The 23,493-nt window shown below is 39.9% G+C and overlaps 2 protein-coding genes across 8 annotated transcripts in view; both read left to right on the top strand.

Moving 5' to 3' along the window:
- The window catches only part of LOC121271729 (activating transcription factor 7-interacting protein 1-like), a 183,916-nt gene that overhangs the window by 103,068 nt on the left and 57,355 nt on the right, over nucleotides 1–23,493 (top strand). For all 7 annotated transcript variants that reach the window (XM_041177924.1, XM_041177929.1, XM_041177928.1 and 4 more), the window contains 2 exons: nucleotides 985–1,122; nucleotides 4,907–4,987. In XM_041177924.1, coding sequence (XP_041033858.1) covers nucleotides 985–1,122; nucleotides 4,907–4,987 — 219 coding nt within the window. The remainder of the gene's footprint in view (nucleotides 1–984; nucleotides 1,123–4,906; nucleotides 4,988–23,493) is intronic.
- LOC121271730 lies at nucleotides 13,077–19,249 on the top strand. The gene is made up of 2 exons (XM_041177930.1): nucleotides 13,077–13,604; nucleotides 18,472–19,249. The coding sequence occupies exons 1-2, from the start codon at nucleotides 13,095–13,097 to the stop codon at nucleotides 18,802–18,804; spliced, it is 843 nt and encodes a 280-aa protein (XP_041033864.1). The 5' UTR covers nucleotides 13,077–13,094; the 3' UTR covers nucleotides 18,805–19,249.

Raw genomic sequence — 23,493 nt, 5'->3', positions numbered from 1 at the left:
ATCTCACCACTAACATCTCTCTCAACTTCTCCACTGTTGATAAATTATCAGACTGCTTATCTGACATCAGTTCTGGATGAGCAGAAGCATTCTCCAATTAAGTATTAGGAAGATGGAAGACACTTTTGGTCTCCACTCCAAACTCTGTTCCTGAGCTACCGACTCCATCCCTTTCCCTGCAATAGTCAGATTAAACCAGCCTGGTTGCAAGCTTGGTGTCGTATTTAACCCCAAGATGAGCTGTCCGACCACATGTGTGCCAGCACTAGGACCTTTGTATCTTCACCCCTTCTGAACTCATCTGCTGTTGAATCCCCTCATTCGTGCCTTTGAACTTGACTATTCCAATGTATTCCTGGCTGGTCTCCTGCACTATACACGCCATAAACATGTCATTTAAAAACTGTTCTGAACTTGCACCAAGTCCTGTTTACCTATCACCCCTGTGCTCACTTGTCAAACAACGTTTGGATTTTTAAGTTCTCATCCTTCCATGGCTTTGGCCCTCTCCATGTCTGTAATCTTCTTAAACCCCACAATCCTTTGAGATATTTACGCTCATCAAATTCTGACCTCTTGATCCATGATTTTAATCATGGTGGTCACATCTTCAGTCGCCAAGGCACTAGGCTCTGGAATTCCTTCCATATACCTCTCTGCCTCTCCACCTTCCTTTCTTCCTTTTGAGGCACTCCTTAAAACCTACCTCTTTAACCAACCTTTTGGTCATCTGGCTTAATACTTCCTTTTGTGGCTTGGTGCCATGTTTTATATATGCTCCTGTGAAGCATCTTGGGGTGTTTTAATATGTTAAAGGCGCTAAATAAATAAAAATTGTGTAATCTGATGCATATTCTAGGGAAAACACTCCACCTACTAACTTTTATTGGAGAAAAGAGTTGGAAGGGAAGAAAAACAATGTACATCATTTGAAACTGAATAATGGAAAAAAGGTTTGTAGTAAGTAACTATCTTTTTATACAGATTGTTCAACAGATTATTGAAGAACGCATCAGTTCCATGCAGAGTGGTGTTTTCGACAAGAAGCTGGCAGAGCTGAAAAACAGAGTAGAAAAGATTGAATGCAGCACGAGGCATGAATCTTTAATCAGTGGCTTACAGGCAAGTACTAGAATTTGTAGCTTTCTGCGATGTAGAGGGTAGAAATAATTTGGAAATTCTGGGCTGACACTGATGCGATTTTACACGCCCTGTGCATGAACAGCCAGAGCATGGTAATTTTTCAGAAATAGTTGAGTTTTTTTCTGTAGTCCAAAATCCCAGATTAACCTACAATAAAAGCTGACTTTGCCTCAAAATGCACAGTTGAAAATAAGATGGTCTGCCATTGTCCAGTCAGCTAGAAAGATTGTCACTGCTGAATAGTAATCATGTTTATTAACATGTAACTTTTGTTCCTACAAGAATTTATCACAAAAAATGCAAACGCTGTAAATTTATGGCTCCCAACCTAACTTTGAAGGATGTGGATTTGCAGCTTCCTTAGACCAAAAGAAGGAAGCAAGAGCAAATAAATGTGTGCCATATTTCTCTGCCTTTCATTAACTCGCATTGACAAAGACCTATTGGCAATTCAGGCTTGCTGCTTTACCATGTTGCTGTGTGAAGTACTTTCTTCAAGCAGAACTTGCTCTTTTAATGATATTATCACAAAAATCCTGAAAGGTACGATGTAAAAAATATAATGACTAAAAACTATCAGTCATAAATTATTGATTTGAAATTTCTGCTTGTTTGCTTGATCTGTTGTGATGGTCCCAGAATCAGACATGCACAGCAATTGCCTCCCAAACTATACATGATATCAACGATGAAAACACAAACCAAAAACGCTTGGCTATTTTTGAACGTTTTAGAAATCTTAACAGACGCTGTCTTAACTCTGCCACATGTCACCTGGAATGTTGTGTGCAGTTTTGGTCTCCTTATCTGAGGAAGGATGTTCTTGCTATAGAGGGAGTGCAGCAAAGGTTTACCAGACTGATTCCTGGGATGGCAGGACTGACACATGAGGAGCGATTGAGTCGGTTAGGATTATATTCGCTGGAGTTCAGAAGAATGAGAGGGGTCTCATAGAAACCGATAAAATTCTAACAGGACTAGACAGGGTAGATATAGAAAGGATGTTACCGATGGTGGGGAGTCCAGAATCCGGGGTCACAGTCTGAGGATAAGGGGTAGACCATTTAGGACTGAGATGAGAATTTCTTCACCCAGAGAGTGGTGAGCCTGTGGAATTTGCTAGCACAGAAAGTAGTTGAGGCCAAAACATTGTATGTTTTCAAGAAGGAGTTAGATATAGCTCTTGGGGCGAAAGGGATCAACGGATATGGTGAGAATGCGGGAGCAGGCTATTGAGTTGGATGATCAGCCATGATCATAATGAATGGTGGAGCAGGCTTGAAGGGCCGAATGGCCTACTTCTCCTATTTTCTACGTTTCTATATTTGTCTACTGTGTGTTATGATTCTAGTGTACAAATACCTGATATATCTTTGCACCAGATAGATTCAAGTTTCATATTCATCAAATCACAATATACCAATCAGTAAAAAACCTATCAGTAAGCAGGAATGAAAAATTGGCAGCTACCAATAAAATGAAAAAGCAAAAAAATTACATTACTCAGTATTGTCATACTCATTATTGTCAAATGACTTGCCTCTTACGCTCACAGCAGTTGTAAAGGGCTCTAATACAAAATACTTTTTTTTTGCCTTACTTATCTTGTGATGGGGCTAAAGGCAAGTATGTTTTTATGAAACACAATTCACTGAAAATTTAATTTGTGGTAATCTCTGCCCATGGAGCAACCCATCATCTGACTTTCCCTGAGCAATGCCATACTACGTCTAATATTTGAAATCATAGATTGAAAATAATTTAAATTTATTACACCATAAATACAGGGGAGTCCTAATTAATACCACTGCCTAGATGGGTTGATGGGGTGTAGCATTATGTCCAGTAATATCAATGAAAGAGGTATTAAACATCAAACCCGTTAAATCTGCCACCTAATCAGTGTACACTAGCGGTTCCCATACTTTTTTGGTTGTGTACCCTTATTCAGATTTACTGACTTGGTGCATACCCCTACACGCAGTTTCTTTTATGACCAGGCATTTTGTAAATCATTATAATTACACTTTATTATAAACATATATTTACCTGTAATAATGTTTTACTTGCCTTTAATGTGATGAATGAGCTTGTTTGTTGGAGCATAAGCACTTGAAAGTGGGAGAAATGGGTGACAATTTCGGTCACAAACTGTTTTCAACACATACGTTGATGGCTCTTAGATTTCGATCCATTGAATGCCAAAAATCATCTTTCATAAAGTTAAGTCATGATGAACCAAGCGCCCCTGCCCCAGTTCCCCCCATTCACTCAGACAGTCAGGAGCCCCTCTTCCAATGCACACACGTGCGCAGACTCTCGCTCAGCCCTTCTCTTTTTCCTCCGCCACGGTGTTTGGTCTTGTTACCAGTGCCTGTGAAGCAATGCCGCTAGCATGGGGTAAGGAGCTTGCTCAACAGACAGAAGGAGCAGAAACATAAATAAAAGTAGATTTCCCTGTGGATAGTTCCACTCAGAAGGACAGTGATTTTGAAGTATTTGGATGTCCTTGTTCCCTCTGCCAGTTATTACTCTGCAGCAGCAACTGAGCCAAGCACTCCTTGTGTTTGTGAGACAGCTGCACCACGGTGATGGCTGCAGCCAGGCAGGCCATGGCCCCCCAGCAGTCCGCTGACCTGTGGGTCAAGCAGTCGTCTCTCCCACAATGTTTTGGCCACCAGCTGCTGCTCTCGCACCGCCACTGCGCTGATGCTCAGACCATTGTGCCACCACTCATCATCCTGGTTTTTTTTTTTCTGCACTCAGAGACTTGATTACACTTGCCTACCACTGCCTGTGCTAAATTGGTGCCGAGCATCCTGGGCCCGTTTGGCATTCTCTTTAAGTCTGTGGTTAAAGGGCAGCTCATGACCCCAGATGTATTCTCCAATCACAGATTTTTCTCTCTCCTGCACTCACTGCTGCTCCGATCACGGATTCCCTCTCTACCCGCTTGTTGCTCCCCCAATCGCAACTGCATCTTTTTCCACTCTTGACTAGAGAAACCTATGCTTTTGTTGCAGTTTATGTTTAGCCCCGCCCTCTGCTTGAGTTCGCTGCTGTGAATGGCCCACAGTTTGGCAGAGGGGTGGCAGATAGCAAGGGGTGGCAGAGGTCAGAAACATTTCTCATCTCTGAAAATAGAACAAAATCCACCATTGCACAATTTCTATTAAGTACCCCCGAGGGATATCTGCTGTATCCCAAGGGATATGAGTAACCCACTTTGGGAACCACTGGCATACATTGCTGCAATTGCCCTGTGTTCGATGTTTGATGACTAGTTTGCCTCTGCTCCCTATTGTGACTGATAACCTGATGAGCCAGTGAAGGAGATGCAGTATCGTAAAGGATGTGTGCTTGTATTTCAGAAAGTGCAGCAGCTATTGAAAGTGTAGGTGGAGGAAAAAGAACTAAACAGCTTGCTTTCATTCATGCTCTCAGGAAACCCCAGTTATTTACTTTTGAAGTGTAGTGTTCCCTAATATAGGAAGCATGACAGCAAATTTGCAATGACATAACGACCAAGTAATCCGTTTTGGTGATGTTGGTGACACTTGAAGCCTTTACCTCCCTTTTAGATGCTAACTATCCTGTGTGCATTTCCAACATTCCAACACTTACAGTTCTTACTTTCAAGGCAACCTAACTTAATAACTATTATATCCAGAATCATGCTTGACTGACCTGGGTGCATTGGGTGACTCTGGTATTATTTTATGACTCAGTTTTTTTAAATTATTGTGTCTTGACTTTTCTGCAGGCAAAGCTCATGCAGATAGAGAAAAGGCTAGGCTCAGCAAATCAAGCTCGCAATGATTCTGCCTTGAAAAAAGCACAAGAGGTAGGTATCAAATTGGGACCATTGCTTAATTTGCCTTGGAAAAATAATGTGTTTGGGCCTTATTGCAGTGACCAAGTAGTATCTCAGTAGTGGCTCAGTACCCTTCTGGATGTATTGAGGGTTAACTTTGAACTTACAGTCATCTCTTTCTAAAAAAAAAACTACCCTGCTTTTCTTATTGTGTATCAAGATTTTGGAATTAGTTCCTGCAAATCTATGTGATTCAAACAGTTGCATCAAGCATCTACATATTGTATGCACCCATACTCCTCTTCTGTATGATTACAAATTAACTTTAATTACCTACTAACTCATACAGATCATTCCTTGGGAGAAACACAAATGTTTTCATTAAAGAATAACCCTCACTGCAGCTTGAAACAACATATTCTGGCATGCGTGTACTTTCTGTTTCTGTTTGTGGAGCAGGAGAAAGGAATAGAAGTAAGGAATCTAAAATTGATCTAGCGATAATAAATGGAAAAGACTTATAATTTTAATTTGGAAGTTTTGCTTGACGGATGTAGCTTTATAAATTACTTTATAACCATTGTTTACCTTTTGGAACCTTAATGGGCCTTTGCAGATACCAATCTGGTGGAAATATTAATTTGTGAATGTGCAACAAGTATCTTAAACTGTGGGATAAACTTCAAAGTACAAATTATAAAGTAGGGAGGTAAACTATAAGTCAAAACTGTCATGGGTCTAAGCAGCCCCCATTTATGCATTAGCTGTTCTTTAGTCTTGGGGTCACCACTGTAGAGTCTGGAAAGTCCTCTTAGTAGACCAGATATTCAGTAGATGTGTGGCATCCTCACTGCATCATCGCTACACAGAGGGCTATTTCTGAGTTTCCAGATGCGGCATTTGCCTGCACCTCCCCCTGGTTAAACTTGCACCACAGGTGGCGTGGCAGTTTACAGCAATGCAATCTCTCCTCAGTGGATGCTGGAAGTAAACATGCATTGCAAACAGTATCAACCATGTGTGAAATGCTGTTTGAGACATTTTAAGAGCATAAATATGTATGTAAAATTATTTCAGTATTGTTACAGCTTTAGCTTTACTCCTTTAGTACAAATTGAGCTCAGGCTATTCTTAGCTGTTGCCCCATTTTCTGCATAATTAACTTCTATTTTGCATATCATGTGTAGAAAAAAATGACAAAGTCGATGTCATTGTGTAGGAGCTGGTTGAGCTTACCCAGTAAATCTATACTTGGACAAAAACAAAGTTTCACTGAATATAATTGTTCCAGTAAAATAAGCTTATCATGTTTCTGCTCTCAACCAAGAGAGGAACAAAGGCCAGAAGAGAAGCCCTGGTTTTCTCTGAGCACATGGCCGTGTTATTCCTGATCTAGAATTTATTAAACTCCTTTAGCCAACTATGCAAGGAATTAAAATTGGACAAAAGTCAGACCTCAAGTTTTCATCCACTGACCTGTGTCACCTGTCTTTGTAAAACTGCTGTTTATTTTTTTCTCTTTCCTCTACTCATGGCTGCAAGAGAGGAAAGAGTTTTGTCGTTGCTGAAAATGTAGAAGTCCCTAGATTATTTTTATCAGTTGGTGCTGATGCATCTGTTAAGTTGAGCCATTTTGCTTAAATATACAATAAAAGATGTGTTGATTTAGTTAACGTCCATCGGATCTCTTGCCTGGCAGAGGTTAATTAACAGTGATGCACGAGCAAAGATTCAGTAGAACTTTATCAAGACTTTTTTTTCTAGTTGGTGTATATGTGTGGCTGCTGAAGGGACCTAGTTTTCATGCTAGCATTTCAGTACAAACGATACAGTGGTGTCCTTGCATCGTGAATCACACTTTTACAATGAATTTGCAGGCAACAAACACTTCTGAGGGTTACCGATGACCATGTAATACTGTCAGGATCCCGAACTTGTATTGCAGCTTGTAAGGTGCTTCTCTTCACTGTCCTCAGCATGCGTGGATATCCATGGTGATTTGTTTATTTCTTCAGGAACTATTGTTTCTGTGTTCTATAATATGTTAATGTACACGATTTAATAGTTGGCTATTTTACAAGTGCCCTTTTATTTTACACACTATTTCTGCAGCTGAGGCTTGCTTCTCATTTCAAATCGTCCAATCCCAACCGCTGCCTTTTAGCTTGCATTCACATGAGTTAAAGGGGAGAATGTTATATAAGGACCGGTTCTCTGAGTTGTTCTACATTTCGTTTTGATGTGTTTCTAACTTGTGTTGGTCAGAATGCTGTAAAATTTTATTGGCAACATTGATTTACATTTCTGCTTGTGACTGAAGGAGCTTTTGTGCAATTGGGACTTCAGTGCATTAGCTATCCTGCTGGTTTTGGGACGTGTCTAAATTCTGAATAGCTGCAGGCCGGCACAAAGGTTGAGTGTGAAGTGAGCCATTTTTAAGAATGCAAAATGTTTCTTCCACAAGAGCGTATTTATTTTGATAATTTGATAACTAAAACATTCTCTCTTGCCTAAAACTTTATAAAAGAGAATGGGAAAATTATGATAAATGCCCAAATTGTGCATTCATTAAAATATTATCTATTAGTGGGATATAACCTAAAGTTCAGTGTTAAGTCAAGCATTCTTAAAATCTTCAGACTTCTGTAACCTTGGTTTATTTTCACCCTCCTGGAGTTTGTCATTGCAGCTGTTTGCCTAACAATATCGAAATGTGTTCACGTAAAGCTGTTGATAGCAAGGTAGTAAGGTAGCAGTGACTCCAGCTGGCTACTGCGTCCATGGAGAGAGAGAGAAATGGTAAGCCTGTTTTGGGTTTGACATCACGCCATGATAAATGCCCTGTTCATTGCACAAAAGTTAGGACGAGTAAGGCATTGCACCAAAGTTGAAGACCATTTTGAGTAGGAGATGCTGATTGATATAAACTAAGAGAAATGCTAAGGGCTTTAAGAAGCTAGCAATGGCTGGCATTTAGACTAGATGGCTTATGGGGGGATATCAGATTTCATGGTCTACTGGTCTGCTTTTGTGCTGGAACATTGATTTGGTAATGTGCATAGTTGCTGGACTCATCTGAGATGCTAGGGACATTAACAACTCCTTAATCCTCAGCACACAATGTCTGCTTGAACACTGGTCCAATTTGCTAGGACAGACAAGCTAATTGGTCACTTTATGGTGTAAGGGGAAGCTAGATAAGTTCATGAGGGAGAAAGGAATAAAAGGATATGTTGATTGAGGGGGGGTGAAATAAAAAGAGTGGGAGGAGGCTCATGTGGATATAGACCATTTGGACCAAATAACTGGGAGGAGGCTCATGTGGATATAGACCGTTTGGACCAAATGAACTATTTCTGTGCTTTACAGCTAAGCAAATCCTGTGATGCTGGAAATCTGAAATAATAACAGAACATGCTGGAAAAACTCAGCAGGTCTGGTAGCATCTGTGGAGAGAGAAACAGAATTAACACTTCCAGTCCAATATGACTCTTGTATGAATCATATTTTACTTGAAACGTTAACACTGTTTCTCTATACCTGCAATTATAGTACCAGGCATGAGTGAATTGCTACATCAGATCTGTTACCTGAGATCTGCTGAATACATGTAGATGGTTATGGAACTTCATGGCATACTACTACTACAAAATAATTTTGGCCCCCACAAATTTACACAATTAAGGCATAGTTGTAATCTCTATTTAGGCTGTTTATAGTATTTACTAATTTTGTATGTTTTGCAGCTGTTGCAGTTTCTAGGATTAAGAATGGGGTAAATAAAACATTTTGATAACTTGCTTTGCTGCAGACCAACAGTTGAGGCCTTCACCTTTTTTAGAATTGCAGCAATGCTTTGGCTAGTGACCTAGAAAATTCTAATCTACTGCTCTATAACTGTAATTCTAACATTCCTGCTGTTAGTTCTGAAGGTATTAATGCTCCTAATAGTGCCCTCAACAATAACATGAGAGTTACTACATAGAGGGCATTTAAGAGTCAACCACTGCTGTTGGAACTACATGTAGGCCAGATGAGGTTAAGAGTGACAGATTTCCTCCCTTGACAGAGGAAGGACACTAGGGAACCAAATTGGATTTTGCAGCAATTTGGTAGTTTGATCACTATTCCAAATGTATAAATTAATTGAATTTAAATTCCTCCAGCTATCCTGGTGGGATTTCAACTCTTGTCCCCAGAAATTTTGTTCAGGCCACTGGATTACTAGTCCTGTAACATGACTATTATGCTACCATCCTCCCCTGGCTGTGTACCTGGCTAAGAAACCTCCTAATTTGGTATTTGGAGAGGAGGTGGGGAATAAATGCAGACTTAATAGATTTCCATTAGAGCTGCACGTAGACAATCCTAAACAAAAACAGAATTACATGGAAAAACTCAGCAGGTCTGGCAGCATCGGCGGAGAAGAAAAGAGTTGATGTTTCGAGTCCTCATGACCCTTCAACAGAACTGGGTGAAACCCCTGTTCACCAACTTCAGCAGAACAGCTCCTCCGCTGAGTGTGGAGATACAAAATGTGGGTGTTTGTGAGAAGATGAAATATCACAAATCCTTTAATAAGGGATATTTAACCTATCAGTGGGGAGCAAGGAAGTACTTCAGATTGAAATTATTGCTGTACAATTTTTTTCCATGAGATATTCTAGGAGTTCCAAATGTTCTAGGAGATATTCCTATTTGTAGTATATTCTGGCTCATAACAGGAACACAACCAGGCACAATCATGAACCATGGCCCTGTGGGTTGCATTTTTTAAACAACTTTGATATTAGTTGGATGTTACTACTTCGTCCTGTGCGTCTTACCACTGTTTAAAGTGTCATAGGTTACTTTGTTTATTTTGTATTGATTGTCAGTGAACTGTCATAAGTGAGCTTTTTGTAGCTGTTTGGTGCAATGGTTGACATGCAGTGGCTGCTGTTTGAAAGTAATCTGCTGACCAGATGCCAGTCATGCTAAATTTTCCAGCCAAAGCAAATCTCTAATTTGTTCTTGTGCAAACAACCTGTTTGTGGGCAGGTTGGGGGTGGGGGGGGGCGGGTGTTGGGGAAGCAAGGATTCAGACAAATTGTAGTCCGCTGAAATTACAATGTGTGACTGAGATTGGAAGGTGATGCAAAAGAGGGAAAAGATTGTGAATTTTCTTTTGGAAACTTCAAAAAGTTAGAGGTATTATAGGATCTGCACCTAGTGGAGGTATAAATTAAAACTGTTGTATGGGCTAAGTATTCATGCCTACTGCCCTGCCACCATTCTGTACAGGCTCAGACATCACAACCACTGTTCAGCTGTCATTCTGTTCCATGCTGGGAGCTTGAGAGCACCTCAATTTTCTAACAGCACGATGGACCTCATGATTGGCTCAAAAATGTTATTCAGGCTGACACTTCATTTGGCTGCATTATGTTGGAAAATAGTTTGATTTACACTGAAAATTAATAATGATTTTTTTGAAACCGTGCATATACTTGATTTTTTTAAAGAATTTGTTCTCAAAAGCTGCAAGATGAGGTTCTCGTGAAGTGTGAAAACGGGAGTCCAAATACTTAGATAAAATTAAAATTTTAGTGTTTACTGCCATAAGCAGAATTTTGGAACCATGTTACTGACAAACACTTTTTAAATTGGATGGATTTCCAGGACAGTAACTTGGAGTGTTGAACCACCTTTTGTTATCAGAATTGTTCCTCACTTATTACTGTAGTTGTACAATTGCAGTCTGTCTTAGATGTAGAGATTTGCAGGAAGTACAGATTGATTTTGCAGTGAGCATTGAACACATTGAGAAAACTCAATGGGCTGATTTCCAACTGCCATGTGGAGAAGTGCACCTTTGGTTTCAGAACCATTCACATGGAGTTTACAGCTTTTTGATTGGATGATCCACCAAAGCTAGTGTGTTGTAAAGATCCCAGTTAAATTCCTGATGCACTGAACTTGTATCTGCAAGAACCCTGAAAAAACAGCCTGGTTTTCCTCCTCTTCCTCTCGTGATTGATAAGTTATTGATGTCACGATGACTTGACAGCCTTCATTCGTTGACATGTAATGACACTGCTGTGGCATCACTGAACAGGATGAGACAAGTACATTTAACTCAAGTAAGTGAGCAAAGTTCTTTTTAATCTAATGAAACCATCTGTAAAGAAAGACCTTTAAAGTTAGTGAACTGAGATGAAATGTTATGGGTTGAATAATATATACTATGAGTTGTGATGTACCTGTTATATGATTCATTTGAATTCTTTGGGCAATTATGCCGGAGCACAAGTTATTTGAAATCTAATTCTCAACTCTGTAATTGGATAGGCTAACAAATGTTTCTGTTGTTTGAGGTTCAGACCCTTCTCTATTTGGGTAGTAACAAGCCTCCACTATTTGTGGTCTTGAGCTTCTGACTCGATATTGAAGCTTTGTTTGCAACTATCAGGGAATCAAAATCATGCTTGGGGTTTATTTTGAACCAGGAGTGCAATCAATTTGGATTTACTTTGTAGAGTTGAGTAGTGAAAAATTACTAACGCCACTCGACCCTGAAAATAAACAAATGAGTCCTTGGCTCATTACCAGCATGCTGAAGTTTCAGTGCTTTGTTGTAACTCTAATATTGTGGAAACTGCTTTTAACAGGAGTGCTGTACATTCAGTGAAACAGACTGCTGGCTGCAATATTGTATAACAGGTGGTGGCATTGCCCCAGACTCTACATGTGATGCACTGAAACCGCTGAAGTAGTTGCCATCACCAGATGGTTTCTCGTGTTTTCTTCTGCCACCATCCAAAAAGTCAATTGTTCATTGAATCGATAGAAACTCAAAGGAACACAGTTTAATCATATTTATCTTGCCCCAAATTTTAAAAGAGGTTCACTGGCTTTACTGGCAGGTTCTTCTGTTTCTTTGTCTCAGATTCTTGCACCTTTTCAACCAGAAATGCAATTTGACTTGAGCAACAGAGAGGAGTTCAAGTTGGCAAAGAAAAATGAGACACACCAATTTGGCAAGTCCATTGTGGAGATGGAACAGGTTCTACTGCAACTAAATGAAACTCTGTCTCCAACAGGCCCGGCAAGTGTATTGCGCAATCAACAAGTTGCATTACAAGATAATAGATCCGGTAAGCCTTTGAAAAAGCAGAAAGTTCCACTGGAGGATTGCAGGGTTTTTGCTGAATCAGGCAAAGCTGTTACATTAAAACAACAGGCTCTGTTGCAGCATAACAGAACTCTAAGTATTAAACAGAAACCCACTACAGATAAACAGCCTGCGTTAATAAATGATCAAGGTTACTGTAACTCATTTGGGGACATTATAGTGGAGGAGCATGAGGCGCCATTAAAAATTAGTAGAACTTCAAAGAGTATGTTTGTCCAGTTAACCACAAGGAAACCACAGGCTTATAATAGTATGTTTGTCAGGCAAAAGTCAGTTCTTTTACTAAAGGATAATGGCCCCAGCAGTATATCAAGAAAACCTGACACAGGACAGCAACAGGTGATACTACTTGAGGAAGTGACTCCCTCTGTTGTCCTTGATGAGCCTGATGTAGGTAAACCACATGTAATATTACAAGAAAATAAGACTCAATGTAATGAGAGAACTTCAGAAAATCAACGTACAGTATTGCTAGAGAATAGAGCTCCCTTTAATGCATTTGCTGAACCTCCTGTGGAGCAGCAGGTTCAATTGCCGGATGACCAAACTCCCAAAGGCATTTATAAACCTGTCCCAGACAACAGAAAGAGGATGATCATACAAGATAGCATAATTCCCTACAATACAAAGAGAGCCACCGCCTGGGGCATTCAGGCTTGGGATGAGTGGGCTAGAAACCGAAATAACTGCTTCATGGAAAATAATATGGAATGCTGTGAGTCAACCCTTTATGTGCCGGTACTGTCTCATGAAATAACTCACGGTGAACTGAATTTCTGGCTGTGCCACTTTGTGGAAGAAGTCCGTCGGCGGGATGGATCATTTTATCCACCTAATTCTCTCCGTCTCCTGTGCTGCTCCATCTTGCGATACTTGCGTGAAACCTGCCAGCGACTAGACATTGATTTCTTTAACGAATATAACATGGAGTATGCTGCATTTCGGGCTATCCTTGACAGACGCATGAGAAAACTTAAACAACAGGGGATTGGTATAGTAAGGAAACAAGCACAGCCTTATTCAGAGGAAGAGGAAGAAAAACTGTGGCAACTAGTTTTTCAACTTCACGATGCAAGAAGTTACAGTTATGCTGTCTATTTCTACCTCTGTAAAGTCTTTGGTGTACACGCAGCAGTAGAACACAATAAATTGATGGTTGATCAGTTTACCTTTGGAGCTGATGAAATTGGAGAATATTTGGAATTTGTGGCAAAGCCTTACAGAGGCGGGATCCAAAGAACTAAAGGACACACTTGGCAGTATGCAGATTTAACCAACCCAAGGTGTATTGTTTCTCTTTTTCGTCGCTACCTCAGCATGGTTCCAAGTAATGGTCCGTTTTACCGGCGCCCTCTTCCCGGGCGGCTGGAATTCTGCCAGCAGGCTATTGGAGTTCACACACTGGAGCGTTACTCCAAAGAAATCTGTGAGGCAGGTGGCATTTCAGGACGGCATACTGGCCAATCTGGAAGGGTAAGTATGAACAGTGTTTTGTTAATGTTGCAAAGACAGTAGGTGTTTTACTCCCTAGTGTCTATTATATGCATTTCAATGCATCTAACAGTCTGTGTAGAAGTTAACCCATTGTAGGTATAGTTTGTTGTTAGATGCTATATTTATGCATTCTGTATTTTAAAGGTCAAGTGACAAAGCCTTAATTTTTTTTTACACAATTGTGAACTGGAAGAAAACTTAAGTTGCATATACTTATGCATTTTAATTTGATTGCTTTGCCCATTGTAACCCCAATCACTGGTTCTGCTGCCTCCACTTTTGGCACTTGCTTATAGGCCAAATTTAGCCTCGATGCAGTCTTCACTGAGACCCAAGATTGTCTGGTAGGAGCTAATATTCAAGAAGGCTGTCAGATTATATTGTTCATATATTCTTCATGCTTTCCCCCTTCTACCCCCTCATCCTTTCCGTTAGGTTCCTGCACATTTCTGCATGTTGGTCCTTCCAGTGCTCAGGAGTCTCGTCCAACTGCAACAGGGGTAATGGCAGTCAGTCCTGGAACTTGAATTGCAACTAATAGGCTAAAATTCTACTGTGCGCCACCTGCATTTCTGTTAGCTTCCCACCAAATGGATGTCATAATTGTCTAGTAACTGGGAAGCTCTGAGAAACCAATTCCATAATGTTAAAAATGTTGCTTTTAAATTGGGATTCATTAAGATTGTACTGTAAGTAGATCAAGTCATCTTCAAAGTGTTGTGGTTACAATTCCATTGAAATTGATGAAGTTTTTGTCCAGCCAGAAATAAATTTGCTCCAGTAACAGACATGGTTGAACATGATCTGGAGAGATTGCACCTGTATAATTATAGCCTGCTTCCAGAATGAGATGGTAAATAGTTTCCCAATACACTCTGGTAGCCTTTTCTGAGATTATTTCAGCTAGGATGAGACTTTTCATGTTGCTTCAGTGGGAATATGAACTTATTCGAGTGTATGATACCATTCAAAAAAATCAGCTCTGATTTCCAGTGTTGTAACCCCAAAACCAAATATAACCAACTAGAATAGAAACTTTATCCTGTTTCCTCCCACCCTGAGCTTTTCGTACATTAGCTTTGCAGTAAGCAGTGATTTAGAGAGATGTGTGAGATCCATCCATCGATTATCTTTTACTGCAGAAACTTTTTTTCAGTTAATGAACGTTCATTGGTGAGAGCACTCTTGACAGGACAGCTAGATTAATTCAAAATTGACATTGATTACCTCTCAGATCATAGCATATATATAAAATAATGTTTATTGCAATGTGCAACTGCCACCTCCTAGCAGTAAAAGTTTTCAAATTGTTTTTTGACAAAGATATTTTAACTAGGCTTACTGTATTAGGGTCCAAAGTGGGTTCCACTTAGATTGCATTCCTTGCAATATATTCAACAATTTAATGAAGAATTTGTTTAACCTTTCCAAAAGAATATATTTTCAATTATATTAAAATTTAGGTTCTGAATTATCCTAGTCAAACTCTCCAGACGTTTGACAGAACCTTAACGAATCATGTAAAATATTAAACTTCATATTTTAATTATGCTGTATAGGACCAGAGAAATTAGCTTGAATAAGAATAATGCCATTTTAAAACTGGTATTAGGAAGAAGTAGTTTACAAAGGGTGATAAATTCTGGAATAAACTGCCAAAGTAGGAGGAGGAAAAGGGCTTTCTACAAATTCAGCAGTTTGGTTGCTAAAGAGTTGAGTTTTGGTGAACTCATTTACCATCCTCACTATAACTGTTTGATATGACTTTTGAATAAGTTGGAAGACTTGATAAATCTGCATTCCAACTGTAGCAAATCCTCCACTGTTTCCATGGCTTATGGAGGACTTCCATTTTAGTACATGGTCTGTCTCATTAGAAGGTTTGAGAACCTTATTTCAACAGTGTTCAGTCTTGGAGGCAGTACAGTGAGGTTGAAGGTACTAAGAGCATTTGTAGGTAAGTGTTAAATCATTTTTCATCAACATAATCTGACAGCACAGCTTATCTGTCATCACTGAGTTCCCTTCCTAGCTATTCCCCTTATTTTCATAGTTTAATATTGCCAGACCTAAATGTTTACCTAAGATAAAATTTAAAAACACCATTATCCAAATAGTTTCATTTTTTGAAATTGAATTTGTATTTTTTTTTCACAATGACCGTTGACGTTCTAATCAGAAATTGAGAAAAGCTTTGTCATTTGAACTTAAAACAAAATTTCTGATAATTTTTAATATTTGATACTTGTGGCTTATTGGTGTTAATACAGCGGAGCCCTGCAACAGATCAACATCCAAATTGCAAAAGGATTTTTCCCCCAGTGTTTAACCATGTTAAAATAATATTAGCTATATTCTAAAGTAGCAGCAAAGTTTGATCACAGTATTTTGATTTCAATAAAGTTGATCTGAAGTGGACTTCGTCACAGTCTTGAGTTATTGCTGTTGAATTAAAAATGCAGGGTGCTGTGTGTGCTACTCTCTCTGATAAATTGTTCATTGCAAGTATGTATACAATAAGCCCTCACTTTTGCACTGTGACAGACCCCGGTACTTTTTACATTGGGTATCAACTGTCAGTGATGATGGAAACCACCATTTCTGATTCTTCCTTTATCCTCTGCTTCCCCACTACAACGATGAAGCTAACTGAAATAAAAACAGAAAATGCTGGAAAAATTCAGGCCTGGCAGCATCTGAGGCGAGGGAAATGGAGTTAATGTTTCGAGACCGTATGACTCTTGACTCTTCAGAGTTCTGAAACGGACTCGAGACATTAACTCTATTTCTCTCTCCACAGACACTGCCAGACCAGCTGAGATTTTCTAGCATTTTCTGTCATTATTTCAGATTTCCAGCATCCACAGTATTTTGCATTTATCTTGATGAAACTGTGAGACAGGAAATGAGTTCTGACATCAGACATTGCACATGCCTGAGCTATAGTTATTACTAGCTGGCTTTTGTTTGCTTGCACTAGCAAACCTGATGATCAATCTTGATCAGTGCTGCTCATCGAATTGCTAAGCTGTTGTTACATCAGTCGACAGCAGGATTTGTCCAAGTGGCTGAGATCAAAATTTTGAAAACTGAAATTCAGCTGCAAAGTAAAACTGATGCAGTATGCCCATGATCCCACAAGCACACTTTTTTTTGTTGGCATCAGTATATTGGAGAAACACATCAATTACTGTATTCTGTTTTTTGTCCAATGGTATAGAGGGGGCCTGTTGTATATTTGTTGCAAAAATAATTTAATTCATCTTAGACTGAAACATTCAACAACAGAAATTGCTGACTGTAGTTATACAAATTTTTATTGAACAAAGAGTTCAAACTCTTCTAACTCCAAGCCCTTGCTCATAACTTTGCATCTAGTAAATTGACCAGTGACAATTTACTTAAGATTGAGCATTGTAACAAGTGTTTTTCCTTTTTTGGGGGGGAGGGGGGTTGGGACAGGAGAGGGAATTCTTTTGTTGATGTCTTTGACCATCCAAAGCTATTGAAGAGATTTTTTGGGGTCAAGTATCAGCAAATTCTGCATATTGCTTAATATTTTGTTTTTTAGTGATAGTGGTTTTGAATGTATAATGTGACTTTCACTTGGGTTTTCTGAAACTGCCAAATTAATTTATGTTTAACAAAAAAAATCTCTGGTCAAATTGGTTTTGCAAGGAAAAAAAAATATTGACTTGTGCTGTGGTAGAAGTCCATGAGTCCTGTCTTCATTGGGCCTGCAAACAATTGAACTTGCTGGATGGATGTGCAGATTGTCTTGCTATTGAAAATTGACTGGATCACTCAATTTATGTTCACCAGCTTCACTGTTGCTAAACGCACAAGAGTGTAGAATATGATGTAATTAACTGAGATGCAATGTTGTTGTTACAGAATTTAAATTAGCCAACCCAAAAAATTCAGAATGGAAGTGGTGTCAGGGCATATTTTTTGGACCTTGCTGTTATAAAATTCAGAATTAAAAGATAGATAAATGTGCCCTTGGGTTTACTCAGAATAAAGCCTTCATCATGGTTCTCTTGCCCTTCAATTAAATTCTGTTTGCTGTCCTATTTAATCCCTTTAATCCCACTTATTCCCCCTTGTCCATTTTTTAATTCACTTGACACAATCACTTTTTAATGCGAATTTCACACTTTTTTAAGGATCTTTTTGTGTCACACTGGTTAGTTATGTGTTTATAGGTGCTAGGTGACAACCTAATCCCCACCAAATTGCAATGATAGTCATTGCAGAAGTGAGCTGAATGGGTGTTCAGTGATTTTAAGATGTGTTGAATGTATCTCCTCTGAGAGAAATCTATTATACTGGTGAAACCCTATTATTGTCATTTCACACTATTGCATTTGTGTTGCCTTTTAGTTTACTTAAAAGTCAACTAGGCATTAACAGAATTCACCACGAGTTGTATTGGCAAAATGTTTATTTCTTTGTGGAACCATAATTGCAAGTACTGTAAATCCTTTTGCTATTGTGTTTCGCAAACCTTTTGTATAGGGGAATGCATTAAAGGTTTGGATTTCCTCGATGGCTTTCCCAATTCATGATATGGCTGACCAATGTGGCATTACAGTCATTCTGGCAAACAAAAAGTAGTGCTACTATGTTGTACCTTGCAAATGTTAATTAAATTCACCCCAATTTCAAAAAGCCAAAACCGTAAGAAGAAAAACCATTTTGATGCAGTTCAAATCAGTAACGCCTAAGTGGTTATCAAATGAAAAATCTTAACGACCAACATCAGAAATCTGTCTGCACAACCCCAGTGACTTGTTCATCTACGCAGGCCTATTTTTACTTTTTGTGTGTGTTCATTTTGTTGTAGGCCAGCAGTGTAGCTGCCCTTCACAGTCGTGGCTTTGATGAAGAGCTAATTAAGGAACGAATGGGAAATGGCAGTAGTGCAATGATGTCCTGCAAAAAGACTCAAATGAAGGCAGTATCTGACTGTTTGCAGCCTCCAAATCCTTTGAAGAAAATCTCAGCTTGTTCACAGTCGTCATCTGCCTTGAGACAGCAAAGTGTTTGTGCACACGAAGCAGTGACCAATAGTCCCCAGCCAGAAACTGAAGTTACAAACCAAGAAGAATTGGTGATAGTTGAACTGCCTTGTAGTACACCTTCAACGTTACCAATGTCTTTGTCAAAGTTGCAGTAATGTCAACCTATTATGCTGCTAGAATCTTAACAGTGTAGCGAAATGACTCCATTTTTATCAGGTTGTACGAATATGAAACAAACTGATGAGGGGAGATGTGATGTACCTCCTGATTTCTGTGTGTAGCAGTATTTGAGTTTTTAAGCTCCCATCTGGAAGTGGCTACATTGAGTCAAGAACTGGGGAGGGGAGGCTGGGGATAATGCAGACGTTTTAGTGTTATTTCCTACTAGTGTAAGATGGTTAAATTTGCAAGGTGATTCTTTTCAAGCACTTTCTCTTCTGTTATGCTATAAATGGATTTATCGTATGTGGTTGTCAGTAATACTAAGGTATTTTTATCCTTTTTAATTTTGAGATTTCACGTGCAATAAGCAACTAAATGTTAATAACAAAATTGTTACCCTGTCTCCTCATAATTAAAATTATTTAAGTCTATATATTATATATATAATCCCATTAGATTTTATTCTCATTTGCCTAGCAAAGTTACCATCTTTGTTGCCTTGTGTCATTCCTCTTACCACATTGCTTATGAGAAAAGATTGGTCTTGTACTTAATGCAGTTTCTGTGCAAGCACTAGCTGTAAAAAGTAAATACTTTTTTCAGTCCATGGGATATGGGTATCACTGGCCAGCATTTGTTCTCCATCCTCAATTGCCTTTTAAGGAGCTGGTGGTGATTAACAGTCTTGAACCACTATGGTCCATGTGGTGTTGGTACAACCATAGTGCTTTTAGGTAGGATGTCCCATGGTTTTGACCCAGTGACGATTAAGGCATGGTAGTATGTTTTCAAGTCAGGATGGTGTGTGACTTGAAGGGAACTTGCAATTGGTGGTGCTCCCATATATCAGCTGCCCCCTTCTAGGTGGTAGAAAACTTAAGTTAGGAAGGTGCTGTGAAGGGAAGCCTTGGCAAGTTGTTGCTGTGCACTGTGTAGATTGTAAATCCTGTCAGGTGTGCCATTGGCAGAGGGAGTGAATGTTTTAGTGTGGTGGATGGAGTGCTGATCATGTAGTCCTGGATGGTGTCAAATTTGAGTGCTGTTGCAGTTACACTCATCAGGAGTGTGATGGAATATTCTGGCTGATGCTTGTAGATGGTGGACAGAGTTTGGGGAGTTGGGAGGTGAGTTACTCTGCCTTTGGCCTCTTGTAGCCACAGTAATAACTGGTCCAGTTAACTTTCCTGTCAATTGTAAACCCCAAGATAATGTTAGTGGGGGATTCAGCAATAGTAATGCCATTGAATTTCAAAGGGACATGGCTAGATTCTCCCTTGTTGGAGATAGTTTTTCCTGGCACTTGTATGGCATGGATGTAACTTGCCACTTAACTGTCCAAGCCTGAATGTTGCCTGGATCTTGCTGCATATGGACATGGACTGCTTCAGCATCTAAGGAGTTATGAATGGTGCTGAACATTGTGCAATCATCAGCAAACATCCCACTTCTGATTTTATTATGGAAAGATCATTGATGAAGCCGCTGCAAATGGTTGGGCCTAGAACATTGCCCTGAGGAACTCCTGCAGCGATGTCAAAGCCTTTATGCTAGGTTTGACTCACAACTAGTGGAAAGTTTTCCCCCGATTCCCATTGACTTCAATTTTACTAAGGCTCCTTGATGTCATACTTGGTCACATGTTGCCTTGATGTCAAGGACAGTCACTCTCACCTCAGCTTTTCAGTTCAGCTCTTTTTAGTCCGTGGGTGGAACTCAAACTGAGCTGAGTAAGTACTACTTGATAGCACTGTCAATAACACCTTCCATCACTGATGATTGAAGGCTGATGGAATGGTAATTGGTTGGATTGAATTTGTCCTGCTTTTTATGGACAAGACATCGGGGCAATTTTCCCACATTGAGTAGATGCCACATGAGCAACTTGGCTAGGGGTATGGCTAATTTGAAGCGCAAGTCTTCCATTCTATAGCCAGGGTGTTGTCAGAGCCCAGACCCTTTGGTGTCCAGTGCCTGCGGTTTGTTATTGATATCACGTGGAGTGAATAGAAATGGCTGAAGATTGGCTGGGAAACCTTTGAAGGAGGCTGTCATGGATCATTAAAATTGCTTTATAAGTGGGGCATAGAATACCAAAGCAAGGAAGTTTTGATGAAACAGAATAAAACCCTGGTTCAGTATCAACACTCTGGGCACCAAACCCTTTTAGAAGGGATCTGAAGGTATTGGAGAAGGTGCAGAAGAGATTCACGGGCATGTTTCCAGGGATGAGGAATTTCAGTTTGGTGGATTGATATGAGAAACTTGGGGCTATTCTCCTTGGAGAAAAGATTACGAGGGGATGTTATAGAGATTTTCAAAATCAAGAGGGGTCTAAATAAGGAGAAACTGTTCCCTTTGGCAGAAGGGTTGAAAACCAGAGAATATCAACTTAAGGTGATTGACAAAAGGCGAGACAATGACATGAGGAAAAACCTTTTTACGCAGCATATCAGGAATGCTCTGCCTGAGTTTGGTGGAAGCAGATTCAATCGAGGCCTTCCAAAGAGTATTGGCTAATTATCTGAAGTGAAAAAAATTGCAGTGCTATGGGGAAAAGGTGAAGGAGGTGGGACTAGATGAGTTGCTCTTCCAGAGTTGGCACAGGCACAACAGGCTAATTACAGGAGAAGGAGGCTATTCATTATTCATTCTATGATTCTATCATCTACTCAGCACTTCTGGTTGAAGGTGTTTGCAAATATTTCAACCTGGTCTTTAGCACTGATGTGTTGGGCCCTCTCATCACTGAGGATGTTTATGGAGCATCTTCCTCTATTTAGTTGTTTAATTGCCCACCACCATTCATGACTGGATATGGGCAGGAATTCAAAGCTTTGACCTGACCTCTTGGTTGTGGAATTGCATGCTGCTTCCACTCTTTAGGATGCATGTAATCCTGTATGTGACTGTTTTGGTAGCTATAACTATAGGGTAGAAGAACACACCTTTGTTTTGTACAATAGTTGGATTTCTGAAGTGTGTAATTCTCTCATAATGGATAATGGCTTGTAGATTAATAGGTCATGATAAATAGGTGACCAGATTGCGTTAGCCAGGCAGAAATCATCTCCCTTGGAGTGTGGAGTTTGTGGAGACGATTATTACGGAACCACTGACTTCTCCACCTCGTTGCCATTTGTAATGTTTCTGAAAAAACTGTATGAAGTTCATATACTACTTTTGCTTGGACCTGCTTTTAGTTCTGACTTTAATCAGTTAAGGAGAGTGTACGCAATTGATGAATCTTAAGTATTATAAAAGGCGATAGATATTTGATGCTCTTTAATGTCATTTGATGCTGTAGAGCTTTTATTATGTGGCAACAGTAAGCTGCGTTGTTAATGTGCATGAAAAACATTATGATACTGTTTCTATTCATGCCAGTTCTGCAGAGTTGACTGAGGATAAATGATTTCTACACACAGTTTCAGGCTGTATAAATAAAGTAGGGGACTAAAGAGTATCTGAGACGCCAGTATTTTAACATAGAAAATAGGAGCAGGAGCAGACCATTCGGCCCTTCTGAGCCTGCTCCGCCATTCATTATGATCATGGCTGATCATCCAACTCAATAGCCTGCTCCTGTTTTCTCTCCATATCCTTTGATCATTTTCACCCTGAGAGCTATATCTAACTCCTCCTTGAAAACATGCAATGTGTTGGCCTCAACTACTTTCTGTGGTAGCGATTTCCACAGGCTCACCACTCTCTGGGTGAAGAAATTTCTCCTCATCTCAGTCCTAAATGGTCCACCACTTATTCTCAGACTGACCCCTGGTTCTGGACTCCCCCACCATTGGGAACATACTTCCTGCATCTACACTGTCTGGTCCTGTTAGAATTTTATAGGTTTCTATGAGATTCCCCCCCATATTCTTCTGAAACTCCAGCAAATATTATCCTAACCGAACTCAATCTCTCCTCGTATGTCAGTCCCGCCATCCCAGGAATCAGTCTGGTAAACTTTTGCTGTACTCCCTCTATAGCGAGAATATCCTTCTTCAGATAAGGAGACCAAAACTGAGTGCACTATTCCAGGTGTGGTCTCACCAAGACCTGGTATAACTGCAGCAAGACATCCCTGCTCCTGTACTCGAATCCTCTCGCCATGAAGGTCAACAAACCATTTGCCGCCTTTACCGCCTGCTGCACCTGCATGCTTACCTTCAGCGACTGGTGTCCGAGGACACCCAGGTCTCATTGCACATTCCCCCTCTCAATTTATCATCATTCAGATAATCTGTCTTCCTGTTTTTGCTACCAAATTGGATAACCTCACCTTTATCCACATTATACTGCATCTGCCATGCATTTGCCCGCTCACTCAGCTTGTTCAAATCATACTGAAGCATCTCCGCATCCTCCTCACAGCGCACCCTCCCATCCAGCTTTGTGTCATCTGCAAATTTGGAGATATTACATTTAGTTCCTTCATGTAAATCATTAATATATATTGTGAATAGCTGGGGTCCCAGCACTGATCCCTGCGGTACCCCACTAGTCACTGCCTGCCATTCGGAAAAAGATCCATTTATTCCTACACTGCTTCCTGTCTGCCAACCAATTTTCTAACCATCTCAATACACTACCCTCAATCCCATGCGCTTTAATTTTACACGCTAATCTCTTACGTGGGACTTTGTCGAAAACCTTCTGAAAGTCCAAATAAACCACATCCACTG

This window comes from Carcharodon carcharias, chromosome 31 (assembly GCF_017639515.1).
Source record: "Carcharodon carcharias isolate sCarCar2 chromosome 31, sCarCar2.pri, whole genome shotgun sequence".
NCBI lineage: Eukaryota > Metazoa > Chordata > Chondrichthyes > Lamniformes > Lamnidae > Carcharodon > Carcharodon carcharias.
This window is presented reverse-complemented; position numbering and strand designations above follow the sequence as displayed.

Coding starts and splice junctions, on each gene's coding strand:
- LOC121271730 (XM_041177930.1), top strand. CDS start 13,095: ATGAGAAAACTTAAACAACAGGGGATTGGTATAGTAAGGAAACAAGCA. Junction 13,605..18,471: donor ATACTGGCCAATCTGGAAGG/GTAAGTATGAAC, acceptor ATTTTGTTGTAG/GCCAGCAGTGTAGCTGCCCT.